This window comes from Hyperolius riggenbachi, chromosome 6, assembly GCF_040937935.1.
Source record: "Hyperolius riggenbachi isolate aHypRig1 chromosome 6, aHypRig1.pri, whole genome shotgun sequence".
Lineage (NCBI taxonomy): Eukaryota > Metazoa > Chordata > Amphibia > Anura > Hyperoliidae > Hyperolius > Hyperolius riggenbachi.
Genome location: NC_090651.1, coordinates 349,420,099 through 349,441,432, shown reverse-complemented (window position 1 = coordinate 349,441,432; position 21,334 = coordinate 349,420,099). Strand labels below are relative to the sequence as shown.

At 47.2% G+C, this 21,334-nt stretch overlaps 1 protein-coding gene and 1 long non-coding RNA gene across 6 annotated transcripts in view; one reads left to right on the top strand and one right to left on the bottom strand.

Annotated features, from left to right (window-relative positions):
* The first annotated feature begins 101 nt into the window (after window positions 1-101).
* Window positions 102-14,166, top strand: LOC137521829 (uncharacterized). The gene is made up of 3 exons (XR_011022216.1): window positions 102-353; window positions 5,527-5,647; window positions 13,490-14,166. It is a non-coding gene; the product is annotated as an uncharacterized lncRNA (long non-coding RNA).
* ZNF362 (zinc finger protein 362) overlaps window positions 11,704-21,334 on the bottom strand; it is an 89,644-nt gene continuing 80,013 nt past the window's right edge. For all 5 annotated transcript variants that reach the window (XM_068241606.1, XM_068241607.1, XM_068241604.1 and 2 more), the window contains exons 7-8: window positions 16,311-16,469; window positions 11,704-14,963 (exon numbers count right to left, since the gene is read on the bottom strand). In XM_068241606.1, coding sequence (XP_068097707.1) covers window positions 14,847-14,963; window positions 16,311-16,469 — 276 coding nt within the window. In that variant the 3' untranslated portion in view covers window positions 11,704-14,846. The remainder of the gene's footprint in view (window positions 14,964-16,310; window positions 16,470-21,334) is intronic.

Here is a 21,334-nt window from a genome sequence, read left to right as displayed (position 1 = left end):
TGCAGTGAGCAGTTATCTGGCAGCAGCAAACAGTTACCAGGCTGCAGTGAGCAGTTGTCTGGCAGCAGCAGCAAGCAGTTACCAGGCTGCAGTGAGCAGTTATCTGGCAGCAGCAAGCAGTTACCAGGCTGCAGCAAGCAGTTAGTAAGACTAGTAGAGATAAACACAGGGACACCAGGAGCCCGATATCGTGTATTACCGTTGCGCAAGATGATCTATTGTAGAAAAAATATACTCACAATTCTGGGTTGCTGTCCAGGCAACCACCATCAGAACGTGTGGAGAAGTACCGTCTCCACTCGGCCTTGTCGGTCGCCGCTCCCGGAAAAAGATACTACTATAATGAACTTACAGTAAGTATAAACCCACGTAGTGGGGTATTAATAAGTAATAAACACTGTGGGAGGTGCCCTTAAGTCTCGTTCTATATAATATCTACCTATCCACAAATAAGGCGCCTTATTTGTGGCTACAAGCACTATTAGGCACTGCTATTTGGCCTGAGGAAGTGGGTATGCACCCACGAAACGCGTTGTCAGTGCAATAAAATTCTATTAATACGTGAATTTGTCTTCATTGAGCACTTTATTTGACCTGAGGAAGCGACTTGCAGTCGCAAAACGCGTTATCCAGTCCATAGTGCTTTAAATAAACTCGAATTATATGATCCGTATGTGTACGAGCCTTCATAACAGGTAAGACGCACTACGCTTATCTGTGTTCAGTAGATATTATATAGAACGAGACTTAAGGGCGCCTCCCACAGTGTTTATTGCAGCAAGCAGTTGTCTGGCAGCAGCAGCAAGCAGTTACCAGGCTGCAGTGAGCAGTTGTGAGAGTTTGAGAGGCATTTCACTGCCTATTTACAGTCTGTGGAAAAGAGGCCTTAGGCTTCCTTTCCACAGACTGTTTATAGGCAGTGAAATGTCTCTCACAACTGCTCACTGCTGCCTGGTAACTGCTCACAGCTGCATGACAACTACTTGCTGAGCACACAGTTCAACAGTCCGTGGAAAGGAGGCCTTAGATTAGGATATAGTGAAAATGTTTAATATTCTGGGCTCAAAGTGTCAGACTCTAATCAGCAAATTCTTCCAAAACACCTGTTAAGGGTTCCTATTTCAAAGATTAGTTTCACTTTTTAAGTAGAATTACTGAAATAAATGGACTTTCGCATAATATTCTCATATTGTGAGTTTCTCCTGTATGTACACATGTGCTTCAGAGGCACTGTGGTGCTATGTAGTGGATTGCAGTAACTTACTCGGGATACCCACATTTATGGTAATCTACATATTGGTATGTAGCCCCGCCCTCCCTGCGAGTTACCGTGCTTTGGGAGAGTGTGTGATCTCACTGTTGGAATGGAACCCGCCTAGTGGAAAGGGCTCTCCCTGAATGTCTGCTCCTTAGTGGATTGACAGGTTAGAGAACTTGGAACTCTGGCAGGACACACAGTGCATCTATTAAAGGGGAACTGAAGTAAGAGGTATATGGAGGCTGCCATATTTATTTCCTTTATAATCAATACCAGTTGCCTGGCAGCCCTGCTGATCTATTTCTCTGCAGTAGTATCTGAATAACACCAGAAACAAGCCTGCAGCTAGTCTTGTCAGATCTGACTTTAACCACTTTGTCCTCCTTGACGTATAAAAACGTCAAGGAGGACAGGCGCGCTCCCGCGGCCGATCGCGCGCGTGCACGCGCACTCCCGGCCGCGGAGTCGGTAGCCACGGAATCAATGTATCGGGCTGGGGAGCCCGATCATTGATTCCTCTCCCCCGCTGAAAAAGCGACAGCTTCTCTCGGAAGCTTCGCTCTTTCTGAAGCTGTGTCCCTCTAAGCGTACATTGTACGCTTAGAGTGACGTCATGTAAAAAAAATCGAGATTGCCATCTTGTGGCCAAAAAGTAAAACTACAAGCAAATACCCAAAAACATTACACAACACCAATATTTCCCCAAATAAAACACTTTTATATCCCACCCTCCCAAAAATGCCCACATAAAATGTTTAATAAAAAAAAAAAAAAAAAAACATTACTATAAAAAAAAAAAAAACATAAATATTTACCTAAGGGTCTAAACTTTTTAAATATCTATGTAAAGATGAAATATTTCTCTCTATTTTTTTTTTATAAGCTTGTAAATAGTGATGTATGCAAAACGGAAAAAATGCTCTTTTATTTCCAAATAAAATATTGTCGCGATACATTGCGATAGGGACATAATTTAAATGGTGAAATAACCGTGACAAATGGGCAATAACAATACGTGGGTTTTAATTATGGAGGCATGTATTATTTTAAAACTATAATGGCCGAAAACTGACAAATAATGAATTTTTTCATTTTTTTTCTTATTCTTCCTGTTAAAATGCATTTACAGTAAATTGGCTCTTAGCAAAATGTACCCCCCAAAGAAAGCCTAATTGGTGGCGGAAAAAACAAGATATAGATCAGTTCATTGTGATTAGTAGTGATAAAGTTATAGGCTAATGAATGGGAGGTGAACATTGCTCGGATGCATAAGCTGAAAACGACTGAGATGTTAAGTGGTTAAAGTCTGAAACACCTGATCTGCTGCATGCTTGTTCAGGGGCTATGGCTAATAGTATTAGAGGCAGAGGATCGGCAGGGCTGCCAGGCAACTGGTATATTGATTAAAAGGAAATAAATATGGCAGCCTCCGTATACCTCTTACTTCAGTTCCCCTTTAAGACAATCCAGAAATGAAGGCTTTGGGATTAGTTGCCTGTATATCACGCTTTCCCTGTCTTAGGCAGCCTTCACAGTTATCCCTGCTATTTATGGCTGTGGGGTTTTTCATGGTTTTATGCCCTCGGGTATCCACATTTTGCTGTTCTGTGTTCTACAGGCCGTATCTTCTTTTAATGCAAACTTTTGCATTGCAATTTTTTCTGTGCATATCAATTAAGTTAATTTACATAAAGTGGTAATAAACTTCACATTCACATGGAAATGTTTGCTTTTGAGATTGATACCTTTGAATATTGTGTCCATCTTGTGTTTTATATAACTTTATCCCTGACATCTTCTGACGGTGCCTTGTCTCCTATAGTTGGTTGTTTCCTTTCCTTTGCACTACCAAGCACTGAAATGCTCCAGGAAAAGCTGTTTTCAAGCTGAAATAATCCATCCCAAGTGTAAGCCAATGAGTTTGTGATTATTTCTCAGGACTGAGCTTACAGGTCATTTTAGGACAAGGGGGATCCTCTAGCTTTATCAGTAATTCTATTTTAAGTTTAAGTTTACTACATCAGAATTGGTCATGCATTGTGAATTTATACAGATGCATTTGCTGGGACTTGAGGACTGAGTTTATTATATCCAGAGGTTTACGATAAAGAGATTCTACTATATATATCTTTCTAAAATGTTATGATTTATCTTTCATCTGGCTGTTATTAGCTGTAATGGATAAATACCTGTTCCAGGGCAGGTCATCATTCAGCAGTCATCACAGATAAAGATGGCGGCTCCCATTATGCCGTGTGAACTGGGTGAAACAACAATTTCCTCTCTCCATGTGCCCCAACTTCCTCTGTGACCCCCTCCGTGTCCATTTGTGGCCGCTTCCCTTCCGGTGATCCCTCCCTGTCCACATGTGGCCACTCCCCTTCCACATGACCCCTTCCTGTCCATGTGTGGCCAATCTCCCTTTCCCTCCCCACACATGGCCCCTGCCCTTCCCCTGACAACCCCATCCACATGGCTACTCCCCTTGTTCAGTGACTCCTCCCAGTCCATGTGTGGCCACTCCTCTTCAACTGTGACCCCCCCTTCCCGCTTACCCTCCCTGTCCACATGTGGCCCCTTCCCATGTGACAACCCCCCCACACACACACATATGTGACCCCTCCCTGTCTACATGTGGCCCCTTCCCATGTGACAACCCCCCCACACACACACATGTGTCCCCTCTCTGTCTTCATGTGGCAGCTCTCCTTCAGCATTTTGGTATTATATAAAAACAAGATAATAGTAATAAGAGAACGAGCAATGTGTTGTTTTTTTCTATACAAATGTTGCATTTACAAGTTTATTTTCACAACAGATACAAATAGCAAGTTTTTTTCCCATTTCCTTGTATTTTATACATGATGTGGGCCGCGGCCCCTCATTGCAGGAGATAGCTAGGTCTACATACATGTGGCTTGGCTTCATATAGAAAAGAAAGGTGTTAATAAGTCTATTAGCATATGTACACATTATTAACATGCCCGGCGGGGTTACCCTATCGTCACAACACGTTAGAAGCGGGGGGAGGGGCAGCCAATATTCAGCCCTACAGCAAATGATAATAAAACATACAACTGGTAAAATAAGGATATAGTTAAGGCTTAAAAAAGTGTATAAAAAACAGTTACACTTGGAGGAGAATATACAGAGATATGGGGTGGCCAGTGATTTGTGACACCCCCGAGGAAGGAGCCACGAAACGTGGATGCGGTGTACCCAGGGTCTTGGAAGAGAGGGGGGGGGGGGGGGCGTCACACTGAAAAGGGACAAAGGAAATTATTAAAGCTTTAAACAGGACTAATTCCACAACCCTTCCCAGCGGGATGAAACTATACAGAATACTGCGACCCGGACAGAGCGAGCAGGGGCCCCAGGACTGCAGAGGTAACCGGTTCTCACTTTGGGTAAATCCACCAATCAGAATTCACCTGGGCTGAACCAGAACTTTACATGAGGCTAATCAGATTACGAAATTCAGGATTTATTACCCGAAGGCCAAATAATCGATAAAACTGAAAGGTATCGATCACTAGCCTTCCAAATCTGACAAGACCTGTGTACAGATCTGGTCCATGCCAGGGGAGATTCAACTCATTACGAAGCAATAAAACCTGACATCAAATTTCATCACATCATTACAGTCCACCAGAGAAGTTGAAAGAGATGCAAATCATTTGGCCGTGCATGCAAATTTCATGCATGTTTTAACTGGGCCAATAAAATGCTTGGTTACTTTTTCTTGCATTGAAGGGCATCCACAGCTATAATAACTAGTGTTGATCCATGGATTTATCTAACCGCCAGCTGGAGTCGGGAAGGAATGTTTTTCCCTTATAAGGCTAATTGGCCAGGCCTTGTAGGCTTTTCCCCATCCCCTGGATCAACTGGGATGCGTGCAGGTTCAGAATTTTTTTTTTTCAATCGAACTGTTACTATGCAAATGTTGATTTTGATTGGTCCAGTTTTAATTTGCATATAGGTTGCATTATTTGCATCTCCTTGACAATCTCTAATCTCTAAACTTGGCAATTCCCAGTAGCTGGTGGAGGGTATCATGGCAGTCATCCTATGGCACACACCAATCATTAAGGCCTATGCCATCATCAGCCAATCACGAGGAGTAAAACCTCACACTCTAATCGCCAAGCTGTAAAACGAGGCTTCAGTTAATAATGCACTATATAGCTGCACTGATGATTTTATACTGGCATGTCACCAACATTGTTTGCGGTAAGAAATAAGCTGCTCTCCTCCTCTATTACCAGTGTTTGCAGAAGTCCAAATAAGGATTGCAGAGGAACAAAGTACAACAAGAGGGAGAGCAAAGTCACAAATCAGAAGCTGAGGAAATATTTTAGAAGCACGCTTTTCAGACACATCACAGAGGTTAGTTACTTATCAGTACCGGAACACAATGGGGGGTGACATGCCAGAAATATAAAACACACTCATCCTCAACGATGCAGTATGATGGCCTTACTGCTCAGGGTCCAGTTTTAAAGGATACCCGAAGTGACGTGACATGATGAGATAGACATGAGTATGTACAGTGCCTAGCACACAAATAACTATGCTGTGTACCTTTTTTTTCCTTTCTCTGCCTGAAACAGTTAAATATCAGGTATACAAGTGGCTGACTCAGTTCTGACTCAGACAGGAAGTGACTACAGTCTGACCCTCACTGATAAGAAATTCCAACTATAAAACACTTTCCTAGCAGAAAATGGCTTCTGAGAGCAAGAAAGAGGTAAAAAAGGGAATTTCTCATCAGTGAGGGTCACAATGTAGTTACTTCCTGTCTGAGTCAGGACTGAGTCAGCCACTTGCATACCTGATATTTAACTCTTTCAGGCAGAGAAAGAAAAAAAGGAACACAGCATAGTTATTTGTGTGCTAGGCACTGTACATACACATGTCTATCTCATCATGTCACATGTCAGTTCGGGTATCCTTTAAGATCTTTTAGGAACACGTATGTAACTACTGTAACACTTACAGGATGATTTGATTAAAAGTATTCCATTAGTTAGACAAGTTATTGTAAATAAGTGTTTGACCGTTTTCCCAGGCTTTGAGAGTATCTCTGATGCGGTGTGTCCCAGAATCAGATAAATTCTCACCTCCTGATCAATTCTTCTGCCTAATGTCTGGTACACACCATGCAATTTACCATCAATTGGGTCAAATGGATTATTCCTAACAGGTCCAACTGATTTTCTGATCACTTTTGTATCGGAAATCAGATCGAACCCGTCTTAAATATTCAATTCGACTTTGCATGGTGTGTCCCACGCATAACTCAGGCATCCTTTTGTTTTCCAAGATAACACGATTATCCTTACAATAATGCCTGACACACACGATGCAACTTCCTGTCCAATACACGGCTGGAATCAATCATTTTCGACATGTCATATCTGCTCCCGGTCAATAATTTTCAAATCACTACTGATCAAAATTGATCCCATTATCAATTGGGAGCAGATCGGACATGTCAGAAATTATCGATTCAATGCGTTGATTGTAGGGATGCTCAGATTCGGCTTCGGGAGATATCCGGAATTTTGCTATCCGGATATCTCCCAGTAATGCTGTGCGGGCTGGGCGGGGGGGGGTCAAGCTTTCCTCTCTGACGTCTTCTTCGGTCCGTCCATCGGCGCCTCCCACGATGCGCTCCATGCGCGTCACGTGATTACAAACACTTCCTCCTTCAACCCGGAAGGAGGAAGTGTTTGTAATCACGTGACGCGCATGGAGCGCATCGTGGGAGGCGCCGATGGACGGACCGAAGAAGACGTCAAAGAGGTAAGCTTGACCCCCCCGCCCAGCCCGCACAGCATTACTGGGAGATATCCGGATAGCAAAAATCCGGATATCTCCCGAAGCCGAATCTGAGCATCCCTGGTTGATTGAAGGGAAAGTTGCATCGTGTGTATTGGCCTTAACACCAATTATCTGTTTGGCTTGTTATGTCGATAAGGTGGCCACACATCATACAATGTTCATGCAATCTGGCTGTACAATCAATCACCAAGTGCTGTTATACTACATGAATGTTGGTAAGATTGTATAAGAATTGTACAGTCAGATTGCATGAAAATTGTATGGTGTGTGGCCACCTTTAGTGTGTACCCATGCGTGACAACTGTCATTCTTATAGTACCCATACACAGAACAATAAAAATGTTTGATTTTCCCCTTTTTTTCGACCAAACTGAATGAAAGTTGAAAATATTTTTTTTTCCGATCAAGAAAAACGATTATCCTGTTTTTTTCTACAAAAATCCGATCAGACAGCTTGGAAAAATCGTAATATTTGATCTAACGGAATAATCGAACTAAATTAATCAGAAAAAAATAAAAATTGTACCATGTATGAGCACCATAAGGGAGCTCAGAGGGGTCTGTCTCTCCTCAGGGCTGGGAGTGAGACTGGTCATTTTTGGCGCACACTCTCAGCCGCATAGTGCCTGACCAGGGTGCCGCCATAGACAGGATTGGGAGCTCGGGCGAGGTCTGAGCATTTTCAGGATTGGGAGCTCAGGGGCGAGGTCTGAGCATTTTCAGGATTGGGAGCTCAGGGGCGAGGTCTGAGCATTTTCAGGATTGGGAGCTCAGGGGCGAGGTTTGAGCATTTTCAGGATTGGGAGATCAGGGGTGAGGTCTGAGCATTTTCAGGATTAGAAGCTCAGGGGTGGGGTCTGTTCATTTTCAGGATTAGGAGCTCAGGGAGGCGGGATCTGTTCATTTTCAGGATTAAGAGCTCATAGGTGGGGTCTGTGCTTTTTCAGGATTTAAAGGTTATGTACTGAGAGTTTAGAAGCCATTTCCTCCTACTGTATGCTGCATATAGCTACAACAATCTATGAGGCAAGCCGTTGTTAAATTAGGCATGTGGTGCTGCAGGGAAGATGAATTTTGGGCCACCAGGAATCCTGCATATACCCCATCCACAGAGCCGAGCACAGACCAATCTGCCTGTGATGACAGGATCCTGGCATTATGGGAAGATTCACCTATAGAGTTGAATGTAGGCTCACCCTGCAGCTGCTGCTGAAATACTGGGCATTGTTAAATACTATTCCTCCTCTGAATTTTAGCCCGGTCAACAGGATAAGTATGACCCGCTCCCACCTCAGAAGTCATTTGTAAAACCTCTTCCCTTCAGACGGCAGCTACAGGACAACCCCCACCAAAACCTCCAGGCATAGGAACACCTTCTTTAAGTACATATTGTCTGGCTGCATGGACAGTTGGGCGCAGGTTGAGCCGAATGATGGCTTACCCTGCTGCTGCAATCCCTATTCCCCCTCCTAGTCATAGCAACTCGGAGGGAGAAGTAATTCAGGGTGTGGCAATCAACGGCACCCGAATTACATTTTAAATCCCATGCTCATCCATAGTCGTATTCAAATTATGTCTATGGGGGTACCCATAAGGTGGGGAAGAGCATGCGCCAATATGACCTGCCTCGTTCTGCAACTCCTCAGCAGCCACCATGCTGGGGACAAAGAGAGAGGGTGCGCTAGAAGTCCTGAGTAATGATTAAGAGAGGTAGACCCCGCACAGCACAACCCCCCCCCCCCCCCATCATACAGCTCCTCAACTCATACAGGAGGAACCCTCCATCTCTCATGTCATACAAATACAAGAGAACAGTGCAGCAAGTGGGCATCAGAGGGTGTTAGAGCTTCCAGGAGGGGTGGAGCACAATGCGGCACCGCCTCCTCAGGCTGCCAGGAGGGGCGGAGCACAATGCAGCACCTCTTCAGGCTGCCAGGAGGGGCGGAGCATAATGTGTGCACCTCCTCAGGCTGTCAGGTGGGGCGGAGCACAATGCAGCACCTCCTCAGGCTGCCAGGAGGGGCGGAGCATAATGTGTGCACCTCCTCAGGCTGCCAAGTGGGGCGGAGCACAATGCAGCACCTCCTCAGGCTGCCAGGAGGGGTGGATCACAATGCAGCACCTCCTCATGCTGCCAGGAGGGGCAGAGCACAATGCAGCACCACCTCAGGCTGCCAGGAGGGGCGGATCACAATGCAGCACCACCTCAAGCTGCCAGGAGGGGCGGATCACAATGCAGCACCACCTCAGGCTACCAGGAGGGGCGGATCACAATGCAGCACCTCCTCAGGCTGCCAGGAGGGGCGGATCACAATGCAGCACCTCCTCAGGCTGCCAGGAGGGGCGGATCACAATGCAGCACAACCTCAGGCTGCCAGGAGGGGCGGAGCACAATGCAGCACCTCCTCAGGCTACCAGGAGGGGCGGATCACAATGCAGCACCTCCTCAGGCTGCCAGGAGGGGCGGATCACAATGCAGCACAACCTCAGGCTGCCAGGAGGGGCGGATCACAATGCAGCACAACCTCAGGCTGCCAGGAGGGGCGGAGCACAATGCAGCACCTCCTCAGGCTGCCAGGAGGGGCGGATCACAATGCAGCACCTCCTCAGGCTGCCAGGAGGGGCGGATCACAATGCAGCACAACCTCAGGCTGCCAGGAGGGGCGGAGCACAATGCAGCACCTCCTCAGGCTGCTAGGTGGGGCGGATCACAATGCAGCACCACCTCAGGCTGCCAGGAGGGGCGGATCACAATGCAGCACCTCCTCAGGCTGCCAGGAGGGGCGGATCACAATGCAGCACCTCCTCAGGCTGCCAGGAGGGGCGGATCACAATGCAGCACCTCCTCAGGCTGCTAGGTGGGGCAGAGCACAATGCGCGCCTCCTCAGGGTGGAATACAGCCTATGAAGGACTCTGTACAGTGAGGTATAATATGCTAACAGCCCAAATAAAAGTCTCACAGGAATCAGATCTGAGGTCATCCTGAACATGACACCAAACTTCCACAGCACTGATCCCATAGCAACTGCAGTTAGGTCAGTGAAATGGCACAGTGGTTGGTTGTTACTGGTAGTGCTCTATTGCCATCTAGTGTCTGTATACATCACAGCAGGTTAAGACAATGGGATTGTGTACATAACCATCTACAAATTCACTCCATGTTATAAGCACTTTCTCATCCAAAACGCAAACTCAGAATAATGGATTTCAATGCAGAGTAAGGCTCAGTACACAAGAGGGGATTTTTAGCCAACCAATCAGGTAATTGATATCTCGGGATTGATTTTCTGATTCCGATTGGTAAATGATCAGACAAGAAGACCAAACCGGCTGACACACTTTCATGTTTATAGAGTCCTGTTGGGTTTCATCCATATCAATCAGTCATTTGCACAAACACATGGTATACAGTAGAATCCCTTTATAGTATGGTGGCCAAATAGTAGTCTCGGTTGTCCGACACCGACGGGATTGGAGGATGCCGTATAGGTGTGCTTTCTGGTTGCTTGAGACTCAATGTTAAAAATAGGCGCCGCGGTGGGGGAATGGAGGATCGTTCAGGGCCGGCGCGGGCACAGGGCGGCTGCAGGGGGCTGGCAGAAGCCCAGGTAAGTGAGACTTTATTTTTAACATCTTCAGGTCTGCTTTAAAGGTAACCTTAAGTCAGATAAAAAAAATATGTTTTACTCACCTGGGGCTTCCCTCAGCCCCCTGCAGCTGATCGCTGCCCACGTAGAGTCGTGATTCTTCGCGTTCCCAGCCACAATAGCTCCCCCTATGCTGCTATAGCAGCATAGAGGGCTGCTATAGCAGCATAGAGGGCTGCTATAGCAGCATAGGGGGAGCTATTGTGGCTGGGAACGCGAAGAATCATTCGCGTTCCCAGCCTGTCGGGTCCTGACGGCGAAACTGGAAGTGGCCGCCGGCGGGAACGGGAGCGACTCTACGTGGGCAGCAATCAGCTGCAGGGGCCTGAGGGAAGCCCCAGGTGAGTAAAACTTATTTTTTTATCTGACTTAAGGTTACCTTTAAAGGATACCACAACCGAATGGTTGTGGTAAAATTGATTGCCGCACTGTGTAGGGGGTGATGAGCGCATACCTGCATTTCCTCCCGCCCCCCTCCGTCTGCCGCCGTTCATACTTTATACACTCCGGTGTGCGGCGACTTGCTTGACCTCTGCCCCGGACATACTGCGCCCTGTGTGCGCAGTATGTCCTTCCCCCTTCGCTTCTGGCCGGCACATAGTGCCAGGCTCAGAAGCACGCTGTCCCCTTTTTGCTGCGTGTGCGCTCCATTACACCGAGCGTCACATGCTAATCATGTGACGCTCGGTGTAATGGAGCGCACACGCAGCAAAAAGGGGACAGCGTGCTTCTGAGCCTGGCACTATGTGCCGGCCAGAAGCGAAGGGGGAAGGACATACTGCGCACACAGGGCGCAGTATGTCCGGGGCAGAGGTCAAGCAAGTCGCCGCACACCGGAGTGTATAAAGTATGAACGGCGGCAGACGGAGGGGGGCGGGAGGACATGCAGGTATGCGCTCATCACCCCCTACACAGTGCGGCAATCAATTTTACCACAACCATTTGGTTGTGGTATCCTTTAAAGGAATACTATCGATGTATGCATTTATTTTGAAATGCTGTATGTTGTAGCACACATTAGGACAAGTACTAGGAGCAATTTGATTCCTCACACAGCTGTTCCTCTCAGTTGTAAAATCCTCAGTCAGTGTTGGATACAAAATGTATCTAAATACTGGGCTCCCAGAGGGCTAGACCATGTCTTTGCACAGGGGAGTTGCTATCAACTCTTCAGTTTATAGTTTAATTATCACCTTGCTGAAAGAATCTTGATATGGTGGTAAGGGGTTAAAGATTCTAGCAATGTGTGTTGATTATCTTTGCTTCTCTTGACTGATAAATATACTAATAATGCTAATTGTAGACAGTGGTCTGCCCCTCTCAGCAGCTTGTAAAGTGGATGCAGCCTGGAGTGAATCACCTCAAGCAGGCAGCCAGTCTGAGTGTAAACACAGACTACTGTTATAGCTAGTTATATTCCAGCAATATTACAGCCTCAGATCAGCCTGTTTCTCCTCATGTCTCCTGCATGCTGTGAGTGACACAGTGAAATATATTTGTGAGCTGTGTGACAGAGTAACCAAACAGCTCAGGGTGACCCAAACTACTATGAGCTGTGTGAGAAATGAATTTTTAACCAGGGATAGTGAGAGAGAGACCTGGGTGAATAAATAAAGTGCCCCTAGCACTAGTGGTAATGTGTACACTAATATAGAGTATTAAAAAAAAAAGTCATTTAAATCGATAGTATTCCTTTAAGCACGGCAGAGCCCACTAAGGGCATGTTCACATCTAGGGTGTTTTCGCCCTTTTTTAAGCGATTGTGCAATGATTTCCTACGAGAGTTTACATCTGGACGGTTTGATTCTGATCCACTCACCAAAGCGCTGCCTGTACCATTTTCTGCCCGATTTGGCTATAATGGAAGGTATAGGGAAATCGCGAAACACTTGAAAAAGCGCTTTGTATAGCGGTTTACCCAGTGCTTTTAGGAATAAATACATTGTATTTATTTTTTTCTGGGTCAAAGAGTTCGCTTCCTGACTTGCATCAGGAAGTGAAAAAACAAATCGCTCTGCAAAAGCGCTTTACACAAAATCGCAACGTGCAAGTAAGCGCCAGGAGAGGGGGGGGGGGGAGGATTGTGCAAAAAGACCGATAATCGCTGGTGTCAGTGATTTCGATTTTAGATATGAACAAAGCCTGACAGTCTACGAGGTTGGACTTCACCAATGTGAGTACTGCCAGCGATTTGTGCTGGTTGGTTGAGTTCCGGATAACCAGGACTCTAGTTTACTAGAGTTTAATATAGCCAAAGGTTTATTTACATTAAAGTTTACTGTAATGAGATTCTACTGTATTATGTGCAGGACAGATGACTATTTACCACTACATACAATTATTTAATGACCACTTGGTCCTCTGATTTTTTTTGCTGACTTCCCTCCCGATCAATGGCCAATCTGATGGGTTTGATTGGATTGTTCATCCTTCGGGAGTAAGTACTGCCTCTAGTGAAGCGGCCCTCAGACCGGCTAGGTCTGCAAAATAGAATGCAAATCAAATGTTATTCCCATGCAGTTTAGGATGAGGTGAAAACCAGATAGAGACAGATGAGATAACAGGAGCTGATCCGCTGTAGTATTATCGACTACGTCTCCACAGAATCACAGAATTCAGCATAAGATAAATGCACCGCTCCGCAGAATCTTATTCAGAAGTATGAAGGTAGAAGTGAAAAGAGGAAATCTCTCAAGTGACTCATCTGTTCTCAGCATTTCCCACTTCCTCTTCCAGATTCCAACAAAGAACCCCTCATCCTCCTGCAAACCGATACTCAATCTCCTGCAGACTCACCCTTACAGAGCATGCGAAATACACATCTCCACGTATACAGCAAGGATAGAGGTCCCATTTTATCATGTCTGCTGAGAACCCAAGTTTCGAATCTATACCGACTGCCCTGAAGCAGAGATGGTGACCCCACTTCCTCATCTACACCGACTCCCCTGAAGCAGAGATGGGGACCCCACTTCGTCATCTACACCGACTCCCCAGAAGCAGAGATGGGGACCCCACTTCCTCATCTACACCGACTCCCCTGAAGCAGAGATGGGGACCCCACTTCCTCATCTACACCGACTTCCCTGAAGCAGAGATGGGGACCCCACTTCCTCATCTACACCGACTCCCCTGAAGCAGAGATGGGGACCCCACTTCCTCATCTACACTGACTCCCCTGAAGCAGAGATGGGGACCCCACTTCCTCATCTACACCGACTCCCCTGAAGCAGAGATGGGGACCCCACTTCCTCATCTACACCGACTGGCAGTGCCACCCCTGCAGGAGCCCCCTTCCTCATGAACTCCCTGCATGTGAGTGACAACTCCTGCAGCTGAGGAGAGGAATACTCTTTGGGAGATTAATTCTATAAAACAAATTAAATTCTGCTTTTGTAGCTCTGTACAGCCAAGCACAGTATATTAAGCTTGTTTTTATTCCCCCCCGATTAGCAGCACCAAATTCTTGGCCAATAAATATTTTTTTTTTTCATTTTCCTGTATGTAAAAAAAAAACTGAAGGGTAAAACATGAAAAGGAAACATAAAAGCAATATAAAGTGAAAGAGATTCAAAGTGCTAGGCTGGGATCTTTGCATGTCACCAAAATGTTTTAGGCAAACCAATGTACCCTTAGACTCACACCAATGGCAGCCAATCAGAATCTCACATGACAACTAAATGCAGCCAGTTCAGAACCATTCCAAATGGCAGCCAATCAGAAGCGTCCGCGATTCCAAGATAAAGTCCAGTTCAACGCTTGTACGACTCAACAGTTTAGCCTATTAAAAAACAGTTTGTAATCCCAAAGGGCAGCCAGGGAAGCAAGTTCTCTCAGAGGTAATGTCCGTCGGTGAAATGTACAAGCTCCTCTAGCAGCTGCCATAAGTCGGTCGCTGACTACACAAACAGTCGTCAGGTTACCCAAATGAGTGACAGGTACTCCAGCGAGAACTGAAGAAAGGGGGAGGCTTGGTATGGACCCGCCCCAACAAGGTAGCTGACTCCTCAGACAGAGGATAGGTTGGGCTGCAGCCCAGGCTGCCCTTGGCATTTGGTCATCAACTCCTGGGCTGAAATATCCCCCTCGCATTTCAGATGAGGGAAATTCTAACAGGAATGCCGGGAGAGTCAGTCCTCTGAGGAGAATGGTGATTGACCAGATGCTCCACCACCGTGTGTTTGGACATATGTTTCATCAAATACGTCTCCTGTGAGAAGAGAGAAGGAAAGAGGTCACTAAGCAGCACAACATGTGGGACTGAGCAGTAGTGATGGTCGTGTCTAGAGGGAACTCATGGAGAAGCATGTGATCAGTTTGGTCAGGTGGTAGATGTGAAAGGATCTGATTTGCTAGTCATAATCATGTGCTAAAACAGGATGTGATCACAGCGAATCAGAGCTTTGCAAATCTATCAGCTGATCAATCAAATCACATTCTTCTCCATGAGTTCTCCTAGACACGACGGAAGGTTAGGGGGGCTTAAAGGACTTACGAGCCCAAGTAAAAAAAAAAAAAGTGAAGTACCTGCCTGAAATTTGAATGGATGGAGGACCGCCAGCCTGTAGCGTGGATCGGGGGGCAGGCCCTAGAGCTGCGCAGCCGCACTCGCGTCTGTGCCGACTGCGCAGCCGCGGCCAGCTCAGGCGGCCATTTTGCTAGAGGCAGGAAGCCCGACCTGGGCTATGGGGTCGGGAGCGGCCCGGGGGGACGATTTAACTGTGGGGACCCGGCGGAACTGCATGGAGGGCGCGGATGGCGTCCTCCGTGCATTCAGATTTCAGGCAGGTACTTTTTCTTCTTTATTTGGGCTCGTAAGTTTAACTTTAAAGAGACTCTGAAGTCTAAAAAAAAACAAGTTTTTACTTAACTAACTTGATAAGCACTAATGCCCTACCTAAAACGCTGCATCCCCGAGGCTGAAATCGCTATTAACCCCCAAATCCCAGTGCAAAAATCCACGACTTTCTTGGTTGTGGATTTAGCTGCTGGGGGAGGCAGAGCTTTCGTCTGTAGCTCTGCCTCCATTTTCGTCAATCAGCGCTAATCGCTGCCTCTCCCCGCCCCTCTCAGTGAAAGAAGACTGAGAGGGGCGGGAGGAGGCGGCGGTCAGCACTGATTGACGAGAGTAGAGGCAGAGCTACTGGCTAAAGCTCTTCCTCTACAGAAAGCGCTGCGCAAATCTCCCCCAGGGATTTCGGGGGGTTTAATAGTGATTTCAGCTGCCGGGATGCAGCGTTTTAGGTAGGGCATTAGTAAAAACATGGTTTTTTTTGAGACTTCAGAGTCTCTTTAAATAACACCTCAGCTGGATGTCTGTCATCGATGGTCAACAAGATTGTACTACTTCCAGTCAAATTTACTGCAGATTGCACGCAGCTCCGAAATGGACCAAGCCACACTGACAGGAAGTGCTTATGATTGGCCCAATTCCAAGTTGCTTGTACGGCAAAATGCTTATCGTCTCACTGGCCGCCTGTAGCTATCAGTGACGGTGAATTGATGAGAGCGTAGTAAGTAAAGAGCTAAGTTTGCCACAATGACAGGTTGTACTCACAGACGTGTAAGCTCTCCCGCACATGCTGCAGCAGTATGCCTTGGCGTGTTTCACCGCATGGGCCGAGAGGTGGATCTGGAGAGAGGCGGAGTCTGTGTATGCCCGGTAACAGTTAGGACACTTGTACGGTTTGTCTTTATTGTGCTGTCTCTGGTGGGACTGTGGAGCAGAAGGAAGCCCAATACACAAAAGGAAACGGTCAATCATTAGAAAAACTCCTTCCCAACATGATACCGAAATACACAATCGTTACTATAATAACAGTGATAATAATAGCCTCATCTTCCTCTGTGCTGTACACAGTGCAATGGGAAACAGTGGGTCCCACATACACACACAGGTCATGCAAATGGCAGTTCAGGCATCCAACAATAGCATACCTTCCAACATTTTTAAATTAGAAAGCGGCCACTTAGGCCACACCCCAACACACACCCTAGTCACACCTACCATAGAGATTTTTGAATTTATTTTTTTTATTATTAATATCCCATGTTTTTTCATTAATATTCCCTCATATACCCTGCCCATGGGTGGGGAGGAGGGTGAGGGTGCCCGTGGGTGGGGAGGAGGATGAGGGTGCCCGTGGGTGGGGAGGAGGGTGAGGGTGCCCGTGGGTGGGGAGGAGGATGAGAGTGCCCATGGGTGGGGAGGAGGGTGAGGGTGCCCGTGGGTGGGGAGGAGGATGAGGGTGCCCGTGGGTGGGGAGGAGGGTGAGGGTGCCCGTGGGTGGGGAGGAGGATGAGAGTGCCCATGGGTGGGGAGGAGGGTGAGGGTGCCCGTGGGTGGGGAGGAGGATGAGGGTGCCCGTGGGTGGGGAGGAGGGTGAGGGTGCCCGTGGGTGGGGAGGAGGATGAGGGTGCCCGTGGTTGGGGAGAAGGGTGCCACTGGAGAGAAAGGCAAAAAAAATGATCGAGGCGCCAGTCACGCCAATGCAGGATGCCTGGCATCCCATTTCTCCCTCCCTCCCTCCTTTGGAATGTGCCCCCCGCCTGCAGAGTACAGTGTGCGCAGCGGAGCGGGCTGCCATTTTACCGTCCATCCACGCATATCGGCATCTGGCTCTTCTCTGCTTCCTGTGGCGTCACAGGAAGCAGAGTGAAGTCGGATGCCGGTACGCGTGGATGGACGGTAAGATTACATCCCGCTCCGCTGCGCACACTGCACTCTGCAGGCGGGGGGCACATTCCAAAGGAGGGAGGGAGGGAGAAATGTGATGCGAGGCATCCTGCATCCCACATCGGCGCGTCTCGCGCCTCCATCATTTTTTTCACTCTCTCTGCCCATTGCCGGCTGGGACACAAGGGGCTCATAGCGGGAGAGCCCCCCCAAATCGGGACAGTCCCGCAGGATTCGGGACACTTGGGGGGCATGCAATAGGAGTATGAGTTGTTCTGGCATTTCCAGTATAAACACTTCCAGCCTAAACAGACAGTTCCCTACTTACAAACGAGTTACATTTCAAAGATCCAGGTCCAAGTGGTCTCTAGGTACAATACTGTTTTTAACCACATAAGGACCAGACACTTTTTTACCATTCAGACCACTGCAGCTTTAACGGTTTATTGCTCAGTCATACAACCTACCACCTAAATGAATTTTACCTCCTTTTCTTGTCACTAATACAGCTTTCTTTTGGTGCTATTTGATTGCTGCTGCGAGTTTTACTTTTTATTATATTCATTAAAAAAGACATGAATTTTGTCAAACAAATGATTTTTTTAACTTTCTGTGCTGACATTTTTCAAATAAAGTAAAATTTCTATATACATTTTTGTCCAAATTTATTGTGCTACATGTCAAAAAAAAAAAACCCAATAAGTGTATATTTATTGGTTTGGGTAAAAGTTATAATGTTTACAAACTATGGTGCAAAAAGTGAATTTTCCCATTTTGAAGCATCTCTGACTTTTCTGAGCACCGGTCATGTTTCATGAGGTACTAGAATTCCAGGATAGTATAAATATCCCCCAAATGACCCCATTTTGGAAATAAGACATCCCAAAGTATTCACTAAGAGGCATGGTGATTTTATTTTGTGTCACAAGTTAGTGGAAAATGACACTTTGTGACAAAAAAAAAAAAGTTTCAATTTCTGCTAACTTGTGACAAAAAAATTAAATCTGCCACGGACTCACCATGCCCCTCTCTGAATACTTTGGGGTGTCTACTTTCCAAAATGGGGTCATTTGTGGGGTGTGTTTACTGTCCTGGCATTTTGAGGGGTGCTAAATTGTAAGCACCCCTGTAAAGCCTAAAGGTGCTCATAGGACGTTGGGCCCCTTAGCGCACCTAGGCTGCAAAAAAAGTGTCACACATGTGGTATTGCCGTACTCAGGAGAAGTAGTATAATGTGTTTTTGGGTGTATTTTTACACATACTCATGCTGGGTGGGAGTAATATCTATGTAAATTAGATTTTTTTTATTCTTTTTACACACATTTGTCCATTTACAGAGATATTACTCCCACCCAGCATGGGTATGTGTAAATATACACCACAAAACACATTATACTACTTGTCCTGAGTACGGCGATACCACACGTGTGACACTTTTTTGCAGCCTAGGTGCGCTAAGGGGCCCAACGTCCTATGAGTACCTTCAGGATTTCACAGGTTATTTTAAGGCATTTGGTTTCTAGACTACTCCTCGCGGTTTAGGGCCCCTAAAATGCCAGGTCAGTATAGGAACCCCACAAATCACCCCATTTTAGAAAGAAGACACCCCAAGTTATTCCGTTAGGAGTATGGTGAGTTCATAGAAGATTTTATTTTTTTGTCGCGAGTTAGTGGAAATTAATTTTTATTGGTTTTTTTTTCCACAAAGTGTAATTTTTCACTAACTAGTGACAAAAAATAAAATCTATGAACTCACCATACGCCTAACAGAATACCTTGGATGTTCTCAAATCGTGACCTGGACATGGCAGCAGAGAACATAGGCATGTGATGTATTGGGTGTGTAGACCAATAAGACCGCAATACATTCTTTTTGACTAGACCCATGTTAAGGAGAAGGCCCCCAAAAAATGATACGTTCGGAAACTTGGAGTGGTTTCCACCGAAAAGGGTGGGCATGGTAGCTTCTTGGATTGGCGGTTGCGTATTGTGTGGCATAACGGTTGGTCTCAGCCACAATTAAGTCGTAGAGACCAGCACTGATCAGAAAAAAAAATTATGTCACTGCGGTGGGGCGGGTGAGGGTTTGGCCAGGTGATCAGAAGCCCGCAGGGGGCAGATTAGGGCCTGATCTGATGGATAGGAGTGCTAGGGGGTGACAGGTGGTGACAGGAGGTGATTGATGGGTGTCTCAGGGGGTGATTAGAGGGGAGAATAGATGCAATCAATGCCCTGGGGAGGTGATCGGAAAGGGGGATCTGAGGGTTTGGCTGAGTGATCAGGAGCCCACACGGGGCAAATTAGGGTCTGATCTGATGGGTAGGAGTGCTAGGGGGTGACAGGTGACGACAAGAGTGGGTGATGGGTGTCTCAGGGTGTGATTAGAGGGGGGAATAGATGCAAGCAATGCACTGGAGAGGTGATCAGGGGGGGGGGGGGGTCTGAGGGTGTGGGCAGGTGATTGGGTGCCCGCAAGGGGCAGATGAGGGTCTGATCTGATGGGTATAATGGGTAGCAGTGACAGGTGGTGATTGATGGGTGATCACTGGGTGATTAGAGGGGAGAACAGATGTAAATAATGCACTGGGGAGGTGATAAGGGGGGGGGTCTGAGGGCAATCTGAGGGTGTGGGCGGGTGTTTGGGTGCCCGCAAGGGGCAGATTAGGGTCTGATCTGATGAGTAGCAGTGACAGGTGGTGACAGGGAGTGACGGGGTGATTGATAGGTGATCAGGGTGTGATTAGAGGGGAGTTTAGATGCAAGCAATGCACTGGCGAGGTGATCGGGGAGAGGGGGTCTGAGGGCGAACTGAGGGTGTGGGCGGGTGATTGGGTGCCCGCAAGGGGCAGATGAGGGTCTGATCTGATGGGTATGATGGGTAGCAGTGACAGGGGGTGATTGATGGGTGATCAGAGGGGAGAACAGATGTAAATAATGCACTGGGGAGGTGTTCAGGCGGGGTCTGAGGGTGATCTGAGGGTGTGGGTGGGTGTTTGGGTGCCCACAGGGGGCAGATTAGGGTCTGATCTGATGGGTAGCAGTGACAGGTGGTGACAGTGGTGACGGGGCGATTGATAGGTGATCAGGGTGTGATAGAGGGGAGTATAGATGCAAGCAATGCACTGGCGAGGTGATCAGTGGGGTCTGAGGGCGATCTGAGAGTGTGGGCGGGTAATTGGGTGCCCGCAAGAGGCAGATTAGGGTCTGATCTAATGGGTAGCAGTGGCAGGTGGTGACAGGGGGTGATTGATGGGTGATCAGTGGGTGATTAGAGGGGAGAACAGATGTAAACAATGCACTTGGGAGGTGATCTGAGGGCGGGTCTGCGGGTGATCTGAGGGTGTGGGCGGGTGACCAGGTGCCCGCAAGGGGCAGGTTAGGGGCTGATGTGATGGGTGGCAGTGACAGGGGGTGATTAACAGGCAGGATCAGTGTTTGTGTGTGTGTACTAGGGGGGCTGCCTCCTGCCCTGGTGGTCCCTCGATCACTGTGACCACCAGGGCAGGAGGCAGCCTGTTTAATACGCTTTGTATACATTACAAAGCGTATTATACGCTTACTATGCGGCAGATCAGCGGTTAACAATCTGCCGGCGCTGCTAATTGACCGGCGGGTTGATGTCACAGGTGGGCGGAGCCAAATGCCAGCGATTGTGCGCGCGATCGCCCGCAGTCCCCGCCCCCAGGAGCCCGCGCCAATCGGCATTAGCCGGTCGTTATGTGGTTAACCACTTCAGCCTTCAGTCGTTTTTCACCTTATGCTTCCGAGCAATTTTCACCTCCCATTCATTCGCCAATAACTTCTTATCACAATGAATTGATCTATATCTTGTTTTTTTCCGCCACCAATTAGGCTTTCTTTGGGTGGTACATTTTGCTAAGAATTATTTTTTTCTAAATGCATTT